Source organism: Mirounga angustirostris, unplaced genomic scaffold (genome assembly GCF_029215605.1).
Source record: "Mirounga angustirostris isolate CCGP_5_RB_7025 unplaced genomic scaffold, mMirAng1.0.hap1 SCAF_3, whole genome shotgun sequence".
Taxonomy (NCBI): domain Eukaryota; kingdom Metazoa; phylum Chordata; class Mammalia; order Carnivora; family Phocidae; genus Mirounga; species Mirounga angustirostris.
The window spans coordinates 115,120,453-115,140,095 of NW_026991711.1; the positions used below are offsets into that span (position 1 = coordinate 115,120,453).

Consider the following 19,643-nt stretch of genomic DNA (forward strand, 5'->3'; position numbering starts at 1 on the left):
ATGGTACCCTGACACAACTGTATAAAACAAATGTAAATGTGCTGAGGTAGTTTGGGCTAAGTAGAGCCTGAAGGATAGTAGAGCCTGATAGAGCCTTACATCGGGTGCATCTAAGAAGTATGTTTTAGAAGAAGTGGCTGTACAGTAAAGATAACCAAATGACAATAATAACCAGAATGAATATAGGGATAATCTATAGGGAAGTTTTTTAAAAATGATAAAAATATGTAACTGCAAGATAAGTGTGCTCATAAATAAAAATGCATATAGCTTGAATAAATAGGTGAAAGGTGAAACAGATGGGAAGGTTGGATGGGAGGGCTGGCTAAGTGCTGTGAAGGAGCTGTTTGAATAATTGATATGAGGGTGAAAGATAATTGGAAAGGAGAAACATGATTTAGGGCTGCTCTAACAAGCACAATTTAACTAATAATGATGGAAAGATTATGAGTATATCCATTTATTACCCAGTCAAATGATAATAATGTTGTAGCCACTCAGACATTACTTTCCAAAATGCTAATGCTGATGTTATTTTTTAATCCAATCATACCTATTGTGGTATATACGTATTATTTTGGAATTTAAGTATAGAGGTAGGTTTTATGTGAGACTTGTTCTCAGTTGGAGAACATGAAGCATTCACTTGCAAATGTTGGAATGGAACAGACTTCTTATTTAACTTTAAATATTTCAAGGGCTAAGATGATAATCATAGCATAAAAAGTATAAATGATGGCTTAGAATTATATAATATATGAAACATTGGTATTTTACCTGATTTACATAGTCTTACCTTGATAAATCAGCAGTTCATCTGGTATTCATTCTATCCTACTACACATCCAAGGAACTCCACTGGGCACAAGAGCAATGTGTGATGTCATTTTAAACATTTTAATAGAATTTACTCATGATATCACATGACTGAAAAATCAATTTATTATTTTTACCATTAGTCAAGTTTGTGTGATATAATTCAGAAGATTTATAATGTTTGATGTTATTCGGAAAGATTTATGAAGAATAGCTACTTATTAGTTTTCATGATGTCATAATCTGATAGTCTTCATGATGTCTTGAGAAAACTTCTAAGGTATACATTTAATACTGTATTAAGTAGAGAGTGTATTTGTAGGTTGACAAGAATGTCAGTAAAGCAGATGAAGAAAAAAGGTCTGTTGCATTAATTAGCATCCTATTGAAATAAAAGTTTAATTGTTATATTGTTGGATTCATTTAATGGTTTCTTCATTAATCCAATTAAAATGTGTATATAAACTACTTCATAAATAAAACTGATGCACTTTACAAATAAAGCATAAAGTCAGTTTGTTAATTTTCTTAAAAGCCCTATCATACTTTCTACACAAAAATTATCACTTGGAGTTTATGAGATCATCAGGGACAGATCTAGAGCGAAAAATCTTTTGTATATTTTGTCAACATTAATACTCATTGGCTTCTACTAGCCTCTTTTAAAAATCTCTTTCATTTTAGATGCATGTATTGCTAAAAAATCTTACTAAGCCTACATGGCAAAAATCAGAATATAAAACTATGTTGGCTAATTAGAATATGCATAGTCTTCAGGAAGCACTTAAGCACCTACTGCAGGCCAGGTACTACCAGGAACTAGAAATATAGATAGGAAGGACCTAGAGAGACACGTCCCTGCTGTGAGGGAGTTTACATTCTGCTGGGAAGAGATAGCCAATAAACAAACAAATAAATGATGACAAACAAATGGATGACAAGAGTTATCAGTGACTTAAAGTCTGAGAGATTACCTATGGTATATAGTGTAGTCTCTTCCAGGACGTGACATCTAATTTGAATTCCGAACAGTCAGAAGAAGCCAATGCAAAGAAGTAAATCAGGCCACTAAATTCAATTCACCAAAAGCCAATTCTCAGACTAATTTACATATTGAAAGGAAGTAGGAAAATAAAAATGTTGGTAAAATTGTGGTAAATCTCCTCAGAACGTGCACACACACACACACACACACACCACTTTTTGAGTTATATTATTGTTGCTGCCAGAATTGTTTGTGAAATAAATTTAAATCCTGTCCTAAGTGTAAGATCGATCCTTGATCTGAGTGTTAGTGAGATGGAGGTACCTTTCATATCACAATATCTTTTCTGTTTTAACCTGTGTCTGTTAGGCTTAAACCAAGCCATATAAACAAGGTCATAATGGAATTTCCAGGGGAGATGAAGGAAAAATGTTGTGGATATGTAGTTTTCTATGTTAAATTAAGAAAAGAGGAGAAACTATTGTTTTTATAATATCAACTATAAAAATAAAGCTTGACTAAATCTTGAATGATGGGTCCATGTAAGTGATAAAATTATCAGAATCTTAGAGGCAAAGAGAAGATTTTCATATTTAGCAGAAGAGGACATACATGGGTTTCAAAAGTTTGAGAACTATGGCCTGAAGTGCTTTCCCAAAACTACCCTTTTGTCACTTTAAAAAATTTGTCAAGGGTCTTAAAATTATGCAACTCTGTTTTAGCAAATAATTCTCAGTAAATTAGCAAAATGACTATTGATTTATGTACAGATAGGTATATTTATCTCAGATTTATTTGTAGTTGCAAAAATTCAGGAGAAAATCTATGTTCACAAAAGGGAAGTAAATAAATTATAGATATATAGATATAGCCCCAAAAATTCTATCTAGCAATTAAGTCATATTTTGGAAAAAATATTTAATGCCATAGTAAAATGCTCAGGATGAAAATAAAGTATAAAGTGGTAATGATTCAGTATTAAAAGGAAAAAGATGCGTTTATAACATGGAAAAAACTTGGAATCAGTGCAACTTTGGAGAGCAATTTGCAGTATCTGAAAATTTGAGAATGTACAGACCCCACAACCTCACATTAATATGATAAATATACCAATAGATGAGTAGTTCTATAATCATATGATACAATACCATTCAGATGTTAAAAATTAACAAATTTGATCTATATATCTGCAACAGAGATAGATCTATGTCTCTCAACTGAGATAGCTCTCAAACAGTGTTGGATTTTAAAAAGCAAGTTGCAGAATGATATATATGTGTTATAGTGTTTATATAAAAATTTTAAAATGCATATAGCAATACCAGATATTGTTTACATATACACATAGGGAGTATACCTATAAATGCATAGCCTGGAAGAATGAAGACCAGATTCATAATGGTGGTTGCCTTTAAGGTGAAGAGAAGGAAATAGGACTAAAGGAAGATGGGGTAGAGGAGGGAGATAGTATTTAACTCTATCTGTAATAGTGCTTTATTTTTTTTTTAAAGATTTTATTTGTTTATTCATGAGAGACAGAGAGAGAGAGAGGCAGAGGGAGAAGCAGGCTCCCAAGGAGCAGGAAGCCCGATGCGGGACTCGATCCCAGGACCCTGAGATCATGACCTGAGCCGAAGGCAGACGCCCAACCATCTGAGCCACCCAGGCGCCCCAAGAGTGCTTTATTTTTAAAAATAAGCAAAACTGATAAAATGCTTACATTGTGAATTTGGAGTGGTGGTTTATTGTTTGTTATTATAAATTCTTTTTTAAAGTGTGCTTTTAAAATTTTCTAAAAACAATGATTGAAAGAAAGTATGTTCAGGTTTGCAGTGGTTATTATTCAACAGTGAGATTACAGTTCAATTTTAATTTCACCTTCAAACATCTCTGAATTTTCCAAATTCACAAAATGAATGTTGAGAAAATCAGGGCCACTTGCAGATAAATAAATGAGGACTGTGTAGTTACTGGACCTTGCTCTGTGAGGAGTCCCTAAAGCCCTTGCAATTGAGCTACTTCTAAAAGGCTGAATGAAGTATCAGCAAAAAAAGGATGACCCTCCCAGGGCCAAAAGGGAGTAGAGGGCTGGCTGCCTACATAGTGTGGAGATATAAAACTGCCATGTCCTGGAAAGGAGGCAGGGGCAATAGTCTAAGCCAGTGGGTCTCAAACTTGAGCATGCATCAGAATCACCTGGAGGTTTCTTAAAGAACAGAGTGACCCCTAGAGTTTCTAATTCATTAAGTCTGGGGCCAGGCCTGTGCATTTGTATTTCTGACAAGTTCCTGGGCATTATTGACAATAATGATGTTTGTCCCAGGACCATGCTTTGAGAACTGCTGGTCTAAGCAAAACCCAGCCATCAGATATTTGTATTTTTCATTACTGAAATATGAGAGAAACGTATTTGGCAGGAATCAATCCAATGTTATTATCTGGCAGATCCACAAATTACTTAATGGAGCGAGCCAGCCTGTCTCAGGGAAGTTGGAGTCACATGCAAGAGCAGGCAAACAAACAGAAAAAAAAAAAAAGAAGAAGGAAGGAAAGGAAAGGAAAGGAAAGGAAAAAAGAAAGAAAAAAGAAAATAGGCATCAAATGGTCAGAAAGCTCAAAAGTAGGGAGAATGAGAGCTGGTCCAATCTAATGATCACAGGCCACTGAAGGCATTTTATTGGGAAAAGCACGGTAATAAAATGAGCATGAAAAAGGACTGTTTAAAAAAAACAGGTTCAATAATCTGGGTCTGTTACTATTTGACAAAACTGGGAGTCCAGGATGGTATGAAATTCATGTCTCTTTTCCATCTTTCATTAGCACTGGGAACTCCACTGGGCAGGACTGACCCTTCCTTGCTCTCCATCCTTTCTTATCCTTCCTCCCTCTTTTCTTTATATTCTTCCACACGGAACAGCTCTTTAATGCCAAACATTACACTGGGCTATGGATGATAAAGAGGTGCCTCCTTCTTTGTACTCCAGCCACAGCATAGTACCCTGTACCTAGTAGCTGCTGACTGTCAAATAAAACATGAATAAACGCATACATGATCAGCAGGGGTCATGGTTAAGTTGCAGTGAGTGGGAGACAAATGGGTCATTTCTGTGAGAAGCATAGATACAATGGAGTGGCCCCAACAATGTTAAGTTAGCAGCTTGAGACAGCATTGGGAATGATACTCCTGGGCACTTTTCTTTATACCCCACATTTTTCCCAATAAATTTTTGCTATTTTTCCCATTGCTTGTGAATGTTTACAACACCCATTCACAAGGTTTGTACTTTCAGCTAAATGACCTTTATCTGTCTCAGAGTCCAGGCTGCAAATAGAGCATATGCCCGAATATATGATGCCTTTTAATATAAGGCATTCTCCCGTTTTCTCAATAAAGACAGCCCCAAAAATGTTTGGGGCTAACTTAAATTGTAGGCTTTTAGGAATGTAGATAAAGTAGTTATGTGTCTATTTACACTGTTTAATGTGTTAAGTTATGCATACATATTTTAAACAAGTAAAATATAAATCTTTTTTTAACTTTTGAAACGATTTTAATATTTTCATATGAATTTTAAGTCCTTTAACACAGTCTTCCAGAGCATATCATCTTCACCTTTAGTTAAGTTGTTTGAGTATAGCATTTTTGAATCTGTGGATAATGCTGTCACTGGACATTTTTATCCCAAGCCACATGTCCCACTCATTTAACACTAGAATGATTTTTTTATTCATCCTTTAGTATAGTTTCATGAGTCCCACAATGTAATTACACACTACATATTAAATTGATTATAGAAAGGCTTGTATACCACCAGAAATAAGGCTAGCAACTGTTACATCACATTCTCCATTAGGATTAAGTACTAAATCTTTTAAAAATTTTATTTGCTATCTTTTTTTACTTAACGATTCCATTAAGATGACCTCTTTCAATCAGTAGCACTGATTGCTGTTGTCTCAAGCCAGTATATTTTCCCCAAGCAGCACCTTGTGACTTAATAAAGGAATTAAGAGAGTACCCCATAATAGACAGGAATTTGTAAATCTTATCTATAAAGCATCTCCCACTCTTATATTCAAGAACAGTGGGGGAAAATCTCTTGTACTTAGAAATGTACTGTATATTTTCTTTTAATTTTTTCTTAAAAAAAAACACCTTTTCTTCTTTAGGCCAATATGATGATTAGAAAAACAAAGTAAATCATAAGGGCATATACAATTAAAGACTGATAAAATGTAACTGGATTAGTATAAAACTTTCCAGTTGTCAGAACATAAGAGGTGATAGATGCATTTTTATTGTGAGTAAGAAGGAGGTTGTGTGTGTGTGTGTGTGAAATGCCACGATTATGTCTATCTCTAATAATTAGAAGGTTACACGTGGTGAAGAGCAGGCAAATTGGTTAACTGGAGTAAGTGGATCAAGTTGGAAGAAGAAAACAAGACAAATTTGACGTGTGATTTTGATGGCAGAGAACATCAAAGTGGTTTGGTGCACTTAGCAGTTTATTCTATTTTTAAATGTGTGCAGCTTCCCAGTTTTCAATATTAAATATAAAGTTTACACATTTATATATGTTTCAGGCTACATTATTGGAATTTTGAAGACATGAAAACATCAGATGAACCAACCTACAACATCTTGGATTCAGATTGGAAGATGAAGAGAAAATTTAAAGAATGTGGCCTCTAAAGGCGGGTAGTACCTGGAAATATTAACCGACTCACACTGTAAAAATGAGACCATTCTCTAGACCATAGAGGTTATTTTAGTCTGACATCAAGGTTCAAGACAAAATGTTGAACTAAAAACTTTACACTCCTCCCCTCCCCCAATTCAGGCAGGTACCAGCATTGGTGAATATGATTTTCCTTAGTCAGAGGCACTCATTTTTACCCATGTAGACCATCCTTAGGAATTAAATATTGTTTATTTAATGTAGATTATAATGGGAAACTGATTTTTTCCACAATGGCAGATTTCAAGGACTTGGTTCCAAACTGAGCCGAAGCTTCCCAATGCATTTTGTACAGTCTGGGAAAAACTGTGCTGCATTGGCCGTTTTTGAAGGCCATCATGCCCTGTAATATAAGGATATCATCTTATTGCTGATATCTTTGGAGAGTCCCAAGCAGACACAGAAAATGAATGGAGGCAAGGACTGTGACGGAGGGGACAAAGATGGAGGTCTTCCAGCTATACAAGTTCCTGTGGGTTGGCAGCGTCGTGTGGATCAAAATGGAGTGCTTTATGTCAGGTGAGCCACCTTATTACCTTTGTCACCTCCACGTGTGCAATCCTGTAATTAGGAAGGTAGAGTCTGTTCCTTTGAGGGAGCAACATACCATCACTGACAGCATTTCACATAAATTTGAGTAAATGGCCTTCGTGCTAGAAATATTCGAGTGTTTCATTCTGTACTGTTTTGCAATGTGAATTGCCTTAGGTTACAAGAGAGATTTTTTATGCATTACTTGTGTTTATATAAGATGTCATTCCGCTTATCTCTGTAACAAGGATAAAGAAAAATATGAAGATTTCTAAAAGAAACATATAAGCATCGTTACCACATTCACAGGAGAATGTAAAATACTGGAAAGAGACCGGATATCTCTTGACAATATTATCCTGTCCTTCTAGTGCTTCATATGGCTTTTCTGATGTAAGGTTGAGTGTTTTTATCTATAAGCAGTTTCAGTTATGAGTCTTAAGTCCTGATATTAATTAAAAATAATTTCCCTATTTTTTTCTGTGCAGTTTTTAATCTATTCCATTGCATATAATAGTAAAAAAGAAAAAGTCATGATGGAGATGGCTGTTCCTCTCACAAGGAAAAATCATACAAATAAAATGCAAATGCCTGGTCTTTTTAATTTTGGTAACATGTATCTTGTGTACAAGCTGAATGGAATAACTCAACTATTGACAAGAAGTTTCAGGGTTTTTTTTAACTGACCTATAATATTGTATTAGTTTTATTAGTACAACATAGCGATTCAGTATTTGTATACATTATGAAATGGTCATCTCAATAAGTCTCGTTACCATCTATCATCATACAAATTATTCAGTAATGACTGACTATTCCCTATGCTGTCCATTACATCCCTGTGTCTTACTTATTTTATAATTGGAAGACTGTACTTCTTATCCCCTTCATGAATTTTGTCCATCCCTCCACCCGTCTCCCCTCTATCAGCCACCAGTTTGTTTTCTATATCTATGGTCTGTTTCTATTTTGTTTGTGTATTCATTTGTTTTGTTCTTTAGGTTCCACATATAAATGAAGTTATATAGTATTTGTCTTTCTCTGTCTGACGTATTTTGCTTAGCGTACTACCCACTCCATTCATCCATGTTGTCACACATGGCCAGATCTCATACTTTTTAATCACTGAGTAATATTCCAGTGTGTTTGTTTGTGTATGCGTCTCTGTGTGTGTACCATATCTCCTTTGTGCATTCATCTATCTATGAACATCTAGGGGGCTTCCATATCTTGGCTATTGCAAATAATGCTGTGATGAACATAGAAGTGCAAATGTCTTTTTGAATGAGTGTTTTCATTGTCTTTGGTTAAATACCTAGAAGTGGAATTACTGGATCATATGGTATTTCTATTTTTAATTTTTTGAGGAAGCTCCATACTGTTTTCCAAACTTGCTGCTCCAATTTACATTCATACCAACAGTGCACAGGGTTCCTTTTTCTCTACATCCTGCTCGTTATTTCTTATCTTTTTAATGACAGCCACTTTGACACCTGTGAGGAGATATCTCGTTGTGGCTTAGATTTGCATTTCCCTGATAGATAGTGATGTTGAGCATTTTTTCATGTGCCTGTCGGCCATCTCTATGTCTTCTTTGGAAAAATGTCCATTCAGGTCATCTGTACATTTTTTAAATCTGATTGTTTGGTTTTTTTGATATTAAGTTGTATGAGTTCTTTATATATTTTGGATGTTAACCCCTTATTGGATATTTGTCTTTTTGTTTGTTGATGATTTATTTCAGTGTGTAAAAAGCTTTTTAGTTTGATATAGTCCCTTTGTTTATTTTTATTTTTGCTGTCCTTGCCTGACATGGCAGATCCAAAAAAATATTGCTAAGACTGATGTTGAAGAGCTTACTGCTTATGTTTTCTTTTAAGAGTTTTATGGTTTCAGATCTTACATTCAAGTCTTCAGTTTTGAACTTATTTTTTCTGTGTGGTGCAAGAAAGTGGTCCAGTTTCACTGTTTTGCATGTAGCTGTCCAGTTTTCCTAGCAACACTTATCAAAGAGATTGTCTTTTCCCCCACTGTAGGCTCTTGCCTCCTTTGTTGTAGATTAATTGACCATATAACCATAGGTTTATTCTGGGCTCTCTATTCTGTTCCACTGACCTGTGTATCTGTTTTTATGCTAGTACCATATTGTTTTGATTACAATAGCTTTGTAGTATAGTTTGAAATGGGGATTGTGATTAACTCCAGCTTTGTTCTTTCTCAAGATTGGCTTGGCTATTCAGAGTCTTTTCTCCTTTTTCATTTGTTATTTTGTTCATTTGGGTCCTCTCTTTTTTTTCTTGATGAGTCTAGCTAAATGTCTTCAATTTTGTTTATCTTTTCAAAGAAGCAGCTCTTAGTTTCATCGATCTTTTCTATTTTTTTTTATTTTTAGTCTCTATTTCATTTATTTCCATTCTAATGTTTATTTCCTTTTTCTACTAACTTTGGGTTTTATTTGTTCTTTTCCTAGTTCCTTTAGGTGTAGGATTAAATTATTTATTTGAGATTTTCTTGTTTCTTGAAGCAGGCCTGTGTCACTATAAACGTCCCTCCTAACACTGCTTTTGCTGCATCCCATAGATTTTAGAATGTTGTGTTTATTTGTCTCAAAATATTTTTTTATTTCTTCTTTGATTTCTTCATTGACCAATAGTTGTTCAGTAGCATGATGTTTAGTCTCCATGTGTTTGTGTTTTTTCAATTTGTCTTCTTGTAATTGATTTTACATTTGTTTTATACTGTTGTGGTTGGAAAAGATGGTTTATATGATTTCAATCTCTTAAATTTACTTATTCTGCACCCTGACATCATGCTCCATTTGCACTTGAGATGGAATGTTCTGTACATATCTAATAAGTCCATCTGGTCTAGTGGGTCATTTAAGGCCAATATTCCTTATTGATGTTCTGTCTGGATGATCTATCCATTGATGTAAGTGGGGTGTTAAAACCCCCTAATATTATAGTATTGCTGTCAGTTTCTCCCTTTGTGTCTCTTAATGTTTGCTTTATATATTTGGGTGCTACTATGTTGGGTACATAAATATTTGCAAATGTTATATCTTCTTGTTGAATTGATCCCTTTATCATTTTGTGATTTCTTTTTTTTATTTCTTGTTACAGTCTTCGTTATAAAATCTATTTTTGATATAAGTATTTCTACCCCAGCTTTGATTTTGTTTCCGTTTGCATAGAGTATCTTTTTTCATTTCTTCAACTTCAGTCTGTGTGTGTGTCCTTAGATCTGAAGTAAGTCTCTTATAGGCAGCATACAGATGGGTCTTCTTTCTGTTTTTGTTTTTGTTTTTTTAATCCATTCAGCCACTCTGTGTCTTTTGATTGGAACATTTAGTCCATTTATACTTAAAGTAATTATTGGTAAGTGTGTACTTATTGCCATTTTGTTGTTTTCTGGTTGTTTTTGTAGTTCTTCTCTGTTCCTTTCTTCTCTTGCTCTCTTCCTTTGTGATTTTATGATGTTCTTTAGTTTTATGTTTGGATTCCTTTCCCTTTATTTTCTGTGTATCTATTTTAGTTTTTAGTTTTTGGTTACCATGAGGTTCATATATAACAACTTATACATATAGCAATCTATTTTAAGTTGGTGGTTGCCTAAGTTTGAAAGCATTCTAAAAGCACTACATTTTTGCTTTCCCTCTACCCACATTTTATGTTTTTGATGTTAAGTTTTACATCTTTTTATTTTGTGTATCTTTTAGTTATTGCAGATATCATTGATTTTACTACTTTTGTCTTTTAACCTTCATACTAGCATTATAAGTGGTTGATCACTACCTTTCCTGTATATTTGCCTTTACCAGTGAGATTTTTTTTTCTTTCATATATTTTCTTATTTCTAGTCATGGCCTTTTCTTTTCAACTTAAAGTAGTCCCTTTAATATTTCTTATAAAGCCAATTTAGTTATGATGAACTCCTTTAGCTTTTGCTTGTCTGGGAAACTATTTATCGCTCCTTCAATTCTGATTGATAACTTTGCCTGGTAAAGTATCCTTGGTTGTAAGCTTTTTCCTTTCATCACTTTGAATTTATCATGCCACTCTCTTCTGGCCTACAAAGTTTCTGCTGAAAAATCAGCTGATAGTCTTATGGACATTCCCTAATAAGTAACTAATTTTTTTCTTTTTTCTTTTTTTTTTTTTTAAGTATTCTCTCTTTATCTTTAATTTTTGATATTTAATTGTAATGTGTCTTGGTGTAGATCTGTAGGTTCATCTTGTTTGGGACTCTCTGTGCTTCCTGAACCCGGATGTCTCTTTTCTTCCCCAGGTCAGGGACATTTTCAGCTATTATTTTTTCAAATAAGTTTCCAACACTTTCTTTCTTCTACTTATGTGACTCCTAAATATAATGTGGATGTTAGTATGCTTGATGTTGTTTCAGGGGTTTCTTAAACTGTCCTCATTTGTTTAAATTATTTTTTATCTTTTCTCATTCAATTTAGGCTATTTCCATTACCCTGTCTTCCAGATTGCTGATCCATTTTTCTGTATCATCTACTCTGCTGTTTATTCCCTCTAGTGTATTTTTCACTTCTGTTATGGTATTCTTCAGCTCTGATTGGTAGTTTCTTTTATTTTCTATCTCTTTGTTGAAATTCTAAATGTGTTGTTCAGCCATTGTTCTCACAAGTTCAGTAAGCATGTTTATGACCATAACTGATCTCTTTAACAGATAAATTGTTTATCTCTGTTTGTTTAGTTCTTTTTTTTTTCTTTTTTTGAGGTTTTATCTTGTTCTTTTGAACATAGTCCTCTGTCTCCTCATTTTACCTACCTCTCTGTGTTTGTTTCTATGTATTAGGCAGTTCAGCTACCACTCCGGTCTTGAAGGAGTGGCCTATATAAGATGTCCTATGGGGCCAAAAGTGCAATCCTCCCTAACCACTGGAGTCAGCTGCTACAGGGTATCCCTTGTATGGGCATTGTGTACCCTCCTATTGTGGTGGGGCCACAATTGCTGTGGTTGTACTGCTGGGCAGGGCTGACCCGTGGCCTGGTTGGCTTGTGGCCCGGGGGTAACTGCTGCAGGCATGCTGGTGGGCAAGATTAGTGTCTTCTTGGCTGCAAGGCCTGATGGAGGTGCAAGGTTGTGTAGAGTTCTCAGCAAGGCACACCCTTGGCGTTAGTGGTCTAGTAGGAGGATTCCAAAATGGATCCAGTGCCTGGATCAGCATGGCAGAATGAGGTAGCAGAAATGACTGTCGCCAGTGTCTTAGTCCTTGGGAAGAGGCCTTGCCGCCTCATGCCTCTCCAGCAGGCACTCCAAGTATTCTTCACTGTGGCCTATGCACTTTTCAATCTAGTGTTTTTGCTCTAGTTTTGAGTCTATGCATGAGCCCTTTAGAGCAGTTTTTTTTTTTTCCTATAAATATGTAGTTTTTCTGGACATATTCTCTGTTGGCTTTCAAAGCCAGCTATTTTGGGGGCTTGTCCCTCCTGTGCAAGATCTAAGGGTTGGATTGCCTGATGTGGAGCTTAAATCACTTGTTTTTTAGGGAAGAGTTCCATACCTTTGAGATTCTTCCTGACTGTGGAACTTCATGCATCGGGTGTGGTTTTTTCCTTATTGAGACTGTATCTCTGCCTCTTCCACCCATCTCAGTGCTGCCCCTTGTTGTGGAGGCTCTCTGTTCATCTAGTTTTAGGTCTTTAAGGGGCAATATTCCATATGTAGTTGTAGATTTATTATGTCCATGGGAGGAGTTGAGCTCAGGATTTTCCTACACTATTCATCTTGAATGCTTAACCAAGTTTTAGTCTTCTTATTAAACAAATGCCACCTAAGTTACTTATTTTGTAGCTTATCAGGGAGTATATGAAAGGTTATGATAACATAAATCTTTCTTTGTGATGTAATAAAAATACTATCAGAAACAGACTTAGGACTTTTTAAAAGATATAACATTGCATCATTACATTACATTACATCATTACATTTTAAAAGATATAACATTGCATCATTAATATGGTTACATTACATTACATTAATGCTATTTCTTTCAGTGTGGTTATTTGTATCCCACTTCAGTGGAATTCTCTATTTGTACAAGGATGTATTTATATAAATGAGATCTTTTCTATTGTATAAATACAAATGATTTCATACCTTAACAACTCAAAAGTCAGTTCAGATTTTATCTCAGATCTGTTTGCTTTGTGTAAGTTGTTTCTTGAGGGAAACTTAATTACCTTTTGAAATTGTTTTGCACATAAGTATTTTATTTCTGTAATAGTAAAGATGTGCTCTATATTATTGGAGTGAAGAGAAAAGAAAGCAGGGAATATGGAGCTCATCTCACAGTAGATAAGATGGACAAGGACACGTAACTTTTTTGAAGTGTTCCTATTGCCAATGTTGTTTAAAAACTGCTAAAAATACTTTGCTCTAAGTATAATATAGCAAGATATCAGTGTTACTGTTTATATTTATGGTTAGTCTAGTCTGTAAGGAGCAAATATATATTCAACTTAGAGCAAATGAGTCTAAAATCTTAATAATTTAATTTTTTTACTTCATCTCCATCCCTATAAAAGATATATCAGCTTTTCAGATTGCTGAGAACTAAGTTAAACCAAGTTAAGGCTAAAAATCTGTCATTCATCTTGTTCATTTATGATTTTCCAAGTGTAAGCAGACTTCATTATCTGTTACTGTGAGTTCTCCAAATCCAGATCTATACACTAAGAATTATTTTGGAAACAAACTTTGCTAGATAAGATTAAGCACCATCAAATAAACTAAGCCAGCATGGTTTTTATTTGTTTGTATATATAACTGGTAAAATTACTACTTAAACATATATAGGAGGCTAGCCCTCCTTCTGTAGCTCCCTTCTCAATGTGCAGTTTACTTGTAATTTTTAGGTTAGTCTCCAGCTGCTCCTGCCTGGGGGTGGCATTGAGGCTGCACATTAAATTTCCCACCTGCTTCCAATCTTTTGAGCTTTATCTGTGCCGTAAGACTTGTAACTATTTTTTATATTAATTATTACTCCCAAAAGTTAATTAAAGAGCTACAACTGAAGGGAAGAACTCAACTGACTGATTGAGAGGAAATGTTTTTAAAGTATCTAGAGTAGAGTACTCTAATAGAATTCAGGAATTCTTATCTTCAGGTTTCATTTTACAATTAAACTCCTCTAGGATTCAGTCCGTATGCTTTCTTTAACTATAAAATGCTAGGCAGTTTCTTTTCACAAAATTCATGAATTCTTCATATGACAACTGATTGGTAATCTTGTTTTATAAAAATTACCAGACCTTCAAAATCATCTGGTTGCCCCTACCACTGGGGTGGAACTCAATCTGTAACATGGGAATTATTTTTTGCATATCATCTGTAAAAAATTGTTAGTCTAAACAAAAGAATGAGTCAACAATGTTGAGGATTTTGATTGAGACTTTCTACATTCATAAGTCACTTATATGATTGTCCATAAATATGAATTGCATTTTAAAGCTGGTTTATTTATAGATCTAAAACTATTACCTCTGTTTTTGTACAGGCAGTCTGCCCCCAGTAGAGTCATGCTTTGTATACAAAATGGAGAGTATAGTTTCTGGATAAATTTAATCAGAAGGCTAAAGTGAAGGTTTCAGTAAATAGTCATAAATAAAAGATATTCTTGAATGAAAAATATATGATAATTTTCAAAGCATAATATGCATTTAAGTTGTAAAATCAACATATTAATAGTAAAAGTCCTAAGGTGCAGATAGCCCGTTTTAAACTAACCCTCATTGTAAATAAAAATCAAAGACTTAACCCTGTCATCTGAATTAGTACCTAATCTGTAAGCTTAAACTTGATCAGTATTCATGTATTATACCGACTTTTTGACCCACAGAGTAGTAACATTGAGAGAACTACCCCAATTACCAACCAGAAGACCTGCAAGGCACTTTTCTGCCATGTAAAACCCTATTTTCTTAAGGAGTTCCCCATCCTTTGTCAGTTCTGCATGGCTCCTCTTTCCTTACGAATAGGGTATGGTTCTTCAGTACAATTTGAGTTGGGCCTCAAGACTTGTTTATCTTCAAAGAAACACATGGATTGGGAAAAAAAGAGAAATCTGCTTTTTCCCATGGATTGGGAAAAAAAGAGAAATCGGTTTTTAGGAAACAAATGTAACCTTTCTCCGAGCTGGTTTAGATGTGTGGTAATTTGGTTCTAGACTCCAAGACTAAAGGCAAGAATGTGTTAGCTCCAACTTTTATAGACTTAGTGACTTTCTGGTTTGACTTCCAACATGTTCCTAAATTTCAGTCTTTCCTCAAACAGCTTTAAAGGTAGATCTTCTAGTTTAAAATAATAACTACTTTCATGTAGTTTTCTTGGTCCTTTCCTGCCTGCTTCTGTACTTTTTTAAGAATAACATTTTTCTCATCCCCTTAGTCCACTCTTGGTTTTCAAAATACTTTTATTTAGTTTTCTATGAAAATCTCTATTTTTCTGAGAAATAGTTTGGTTAAAAGAAAGAGCGATAGTGTTAAAGGCTATAATTTAGTAGATAACGTAATATTGACAAAGCAAATGTTTTTCCTTAGTAGGAAAATGTCATCTTGTGAAGGACAGTAAGACTATGAATTATGCCTTTTTTCATTTAATATGTACAGTCGCAATTATTTCCTGATGTTTTTTTAAACTATTTTTACAGTCCCAGTGGGTCTTTGTTATCTTGCTTGGAGCAGGTTAAAACATACCTGCTTACTGACGGAACATGCAAGTGTGGCTTGGAATGTCCTCTTATTCTTCCCAAGGTAACCATTTAACAATAGATCTATTGGCAGTTTTGTATTTTTTTAGGTGTTTCATATATTTGCTTTTCTCATTTGGCATTTCATTTTTATATTACTTCTCCAATCATATATGCATTTTAAAGTCTTTATCTAATTAGATATCTTTTGCATGCGTTCTGGAATGCTTAAAATTGCAGGAAATAGTTAAGTCCCAGTCATGTTCAAAGGTGACAAACTATATTCATATTAAATATTTCATCAGAATCTTTTTAGCACCCTTTTATTTGAGCTACACCCATGCTCACTGTTTAATAGTATTTTTCCCCTACTATAACTGCTCAATCTGCAATATGATTTTTTTGCACTGGTGTTGATAAATTTGCCACAAATATTTCTAAAATCACAAAGCTGAACCCTCCGAGCCAAAAGTAAAGCTGTTTTAGTCCTTTGCTAGGTAAAAAATACAGTTATTTTAAATAATTAAATATTTTAGAATAGAATAGGAACAGGTCATTGTTCTCTGAATATTACGTGCTAATCTTAGAACTAAAGTTTAATAAATAGTTTTTCCTTCTATTTGTGTCACCTCATTCACCCCCCAAAAAGCATTTGAAACGGTCTGTAAGTGTATACACAATAAGTAATCAGATCTTTTAAAAATAGAGTAATAGACTTTTTAAATCCATGAAAAAGTAATATTAATATAATAATATATAAAGCCAAAGACAAAGTTAGCATGTAGAAATGTCAGCTCTTACGGGTTTTTAACTGTACTTCATCTGTTTTTGTACTGTTGTAACATCAGGAAGTATCTAAAATTGGAAACATTATCAGGTATTATACCTTTCCATATATTTATCTTGGTTGTCTTATTTTCATTATTTACTTTGTCACTAAAAACCAAGAGTTCAGCAGAAATATTTATTATACTATATATAAAGTTATTTTCTTAAATTTAAAAACTTGAGACAGTTTTGCTCAAATTTATTGCTTAATCTATGCAAAACTTTTCTTATAACAAGGAGATTTTTTTTTTAATTTAATGTTTTTATAGACATTCTAAACAGAATTTTTTTTCCAGGTGTTTAATTTTGATCCTGGAGCTGCTGTGAAACAGAGAACTGCAGAAGATGTTAAAGCAGATGAAGATGTCACAAAGCTATGCATACATAAAAGAAAAATCATTGCAGTGGCTACACTTCACAAAAGCATGGAAGCCCCACATCCTTCTCTGGTGCTCACCAGTCCCGGGGGAGGAACAAGTATGTAATGTGGTGAAAGGTTTAGAAATTTTCCTCCCCAACTTCTCTCCTAGAGGAGTCACTGGAAATCACTTTGCTAAACATTTTCTGAGTCCCCTTTTTAAATATGCAGAATGCTTTTTAAAGTTATATATGTTTTATCATTTTTTTACAAATAGTAAATTAATCTGAAAAATTCCTATGAAGTTGTCTCCCCAAATTTCCTATTTAAGTCACTGAGTTAACTGAGCAGAATAAACACCAATTAACACATACAAATGCTATGCAAGTACACAGAGCTGAACTAACAAATGCGAAAGTACCATTGGTTTTTAGGAAACAAATGTAACCTTTCTCCGAGCTGGTTTAGATGTGTGGTATCAAGTCCTCAAAGAGAACCAGCAATATTGTCCAGAGTTAGCAGTGTTAGTTGTTTTTTGTTTGTTTGTTTGTTTGTTTTTAAGATTTTATGTATTTATTTGAGAGAGAGAGAGAGAGCAATGAGGGGGACAGAGGGAAAAGCAGACTCCCCGCTGAGCAGGGACTAAGGCTCATTCCCAGGGTCCCGGGATCATGACCTGAGCTGAAGGAAGATAGTTAACCAACTGAGCCACACAGGTGCCCCCAGTGTTATTCTTTCAATCACTTAATAGCTATTTCTTGAACACCTACTAAGAGATATCACCTTATCAGAAACTTTTCATACCTCCACCACACACAGAACCACACACACGCATGCATGCTTTTATTTTTTTTTAATTTCAAAGCTGCAGAAAAATTACATAAACAGTTCACTGAGCACCCAAGTACCCTTCACTTGACAATTAACATTTTGTGGCAAAAGTTGCAAATATTATGACAATTCATCCCTAAATATTTCAGTACACATGGATGTTCACCTATATAAACCATGACCTAATTATCATATTCAAAAAATTTAACACTTATTATCTAAAATGCAGTGTATATAATTAAAAAATAGTTGTCCTAATAATTTCCAATTATTCCAGTTGTCCTAATAGTTTCTTCGATTTTTAAACCCAGGAGGCAATCAAAGATTGTACAACTGCACTAAATTGTTACACTTCTTTAACCTACACCAATTTCCCCATCTTTTATTTTTTTTATTTTTATTTTTTAAAAATTTTATTTATTTATTTGAGAGAGAGAGAGAGAGAGCACATGAGAGGGGGGAGGGTCAGAGGGAGAAGCACACTCCCTGCTGAGCAGGGAGCGGACTGCGGGACTCGATCCTGGGACTCCAGTATCATGACCTGAGCCGAAGGCAGTCACTTAACCAACTGAGCCACCCAGGTGCCCAATTTCCCCATCTTTTAAAATCTATTTTTGAAGAGTCCAGGTCAGTTTTACAAATATTCTTCAAGTTAGATTTGCCTGATTATTTCTTCATATTTTTTTTACACTCAGGTTAAACACAGTTTGATAGAATACTGCATAGATGATGTTATGTCCTCATTAGGAGGCACATAATGTCAGTTTATCCCATATTGATGACATTAAGCTTAAGTGCTTGGTTAAAGTTATGTATATCCAATTTCTCCATTGTTAAGGTAACTTTTCCCTTTATAACTAATATGTAATTTGTGGAACTATACTTTGAGACTCAGGAACTTCTTTTTGTATGAGCTAGGATGTGAACTCCCTTCAAAATATTACGATCAACTAACGGTTGAGTAATAATTCAAGATAAAATATGGCTGAGCACCAAAGCATTTGTTTATGAAGAATAAGTGATATTGTTCTGCAGAGTTCTAAAAAATAGGAACAATGGGTATAACTTGTAGTGATCAGAGAAGGCTTTATGGTAGACCTCAGATTTGAACCAGCCCTGGAAAATGGTAAGATTTAGACATATGAGGGAAATAAGAAAATTCTTATTCAGTATGAGTATAGTACAACTAAGAAATGATGTGGACACTAACCTGACTTGAGTGAATAGATTAAATTTGCGTAGGTAAGTTGGCGCCAAATCACTAACAGCTTTAGATACAAAAGGACCAGTTGTGACATCATACAGGTAATTGAAGAGTCACACTTAGAACTCATGTGAAGAGAGCAGGAAGAGACAAAGCTGTCTCAGAGAGCTCCTCTTCAATAACCCTCTAACCTTTGAACTTTAACAGGAATGATCAGAAAAAATTGCTCCACTAAGGTATGTAAGAAAAAAAAATTTAGGGAATTTTTCTTTTTCTTTTAATGAGCTACATTTTTTTAAATTAAAAGATATTGCAACAATTTAAAGACACATTTAATAGTAATAAATTATTTGAAATTTACCATTATCTTGCCACCTTGATATAACTACGTTTTCATTTTGCATATTACCTTGCATGTATCTGCTGTCATTCTCATATCACATTGTATCAATTTTACTTACCTCTTTCTGCAAAGTCTGCCTTGTCACTTTTTTAATGAGCCTAACAGAATCTTGATCTAGGTCCTTTGTTGTACTCTATACGTACAAGTTTCATTATTGAAATTACAGGTAAATCTTTAACCAGTATAGGTATAAGAGGTATATCTCCATCCCCTTTTAAAATGATATGCTTTA

General features: G+C 34.3%; 1 protein-coding gene across 12 annotated transcripts in view; it reads left to right on the plus strand.

The window, feature by feature from the left end:
* Nucleotides 1-19,643, plus strand: part of MBD5 (methyl-CpG binding domain protein 5) — a 440,770-nt gene that overhangs the window by 374,065 nt on the left and 47,062 nt on the right. For 10 of the 12 annotated variants that reach the window (XM_064586492.1, XM_064586493.1, XM_064586491.1 and 7 more), the window contains 3 exons: nucleotides 6,386-7,059; nucleotides 15,749-15,851; nucleotides 16,912-17,092. In XM_064586492.1, coding sequence (XP_064442562.1) covers nucleotides 6,947-7,059; nucleotides 15,749-15,851; nucleotides 16,912-17,092 — 397 coding nt within the window. In that variant the 5' untranslated portion in view covers nucleotides 6,386-6,946. The remainder of the gene's footprint in view (nucleotides 1-6,385; nucleotides 7,060-15,748; nucleotides 15,852-16,911; nucleotides 17,093-19,643) is intronic. The other 2 variants (XM_064586490.1, XM_064586494.1) reach the window with 1 other exon arrangement.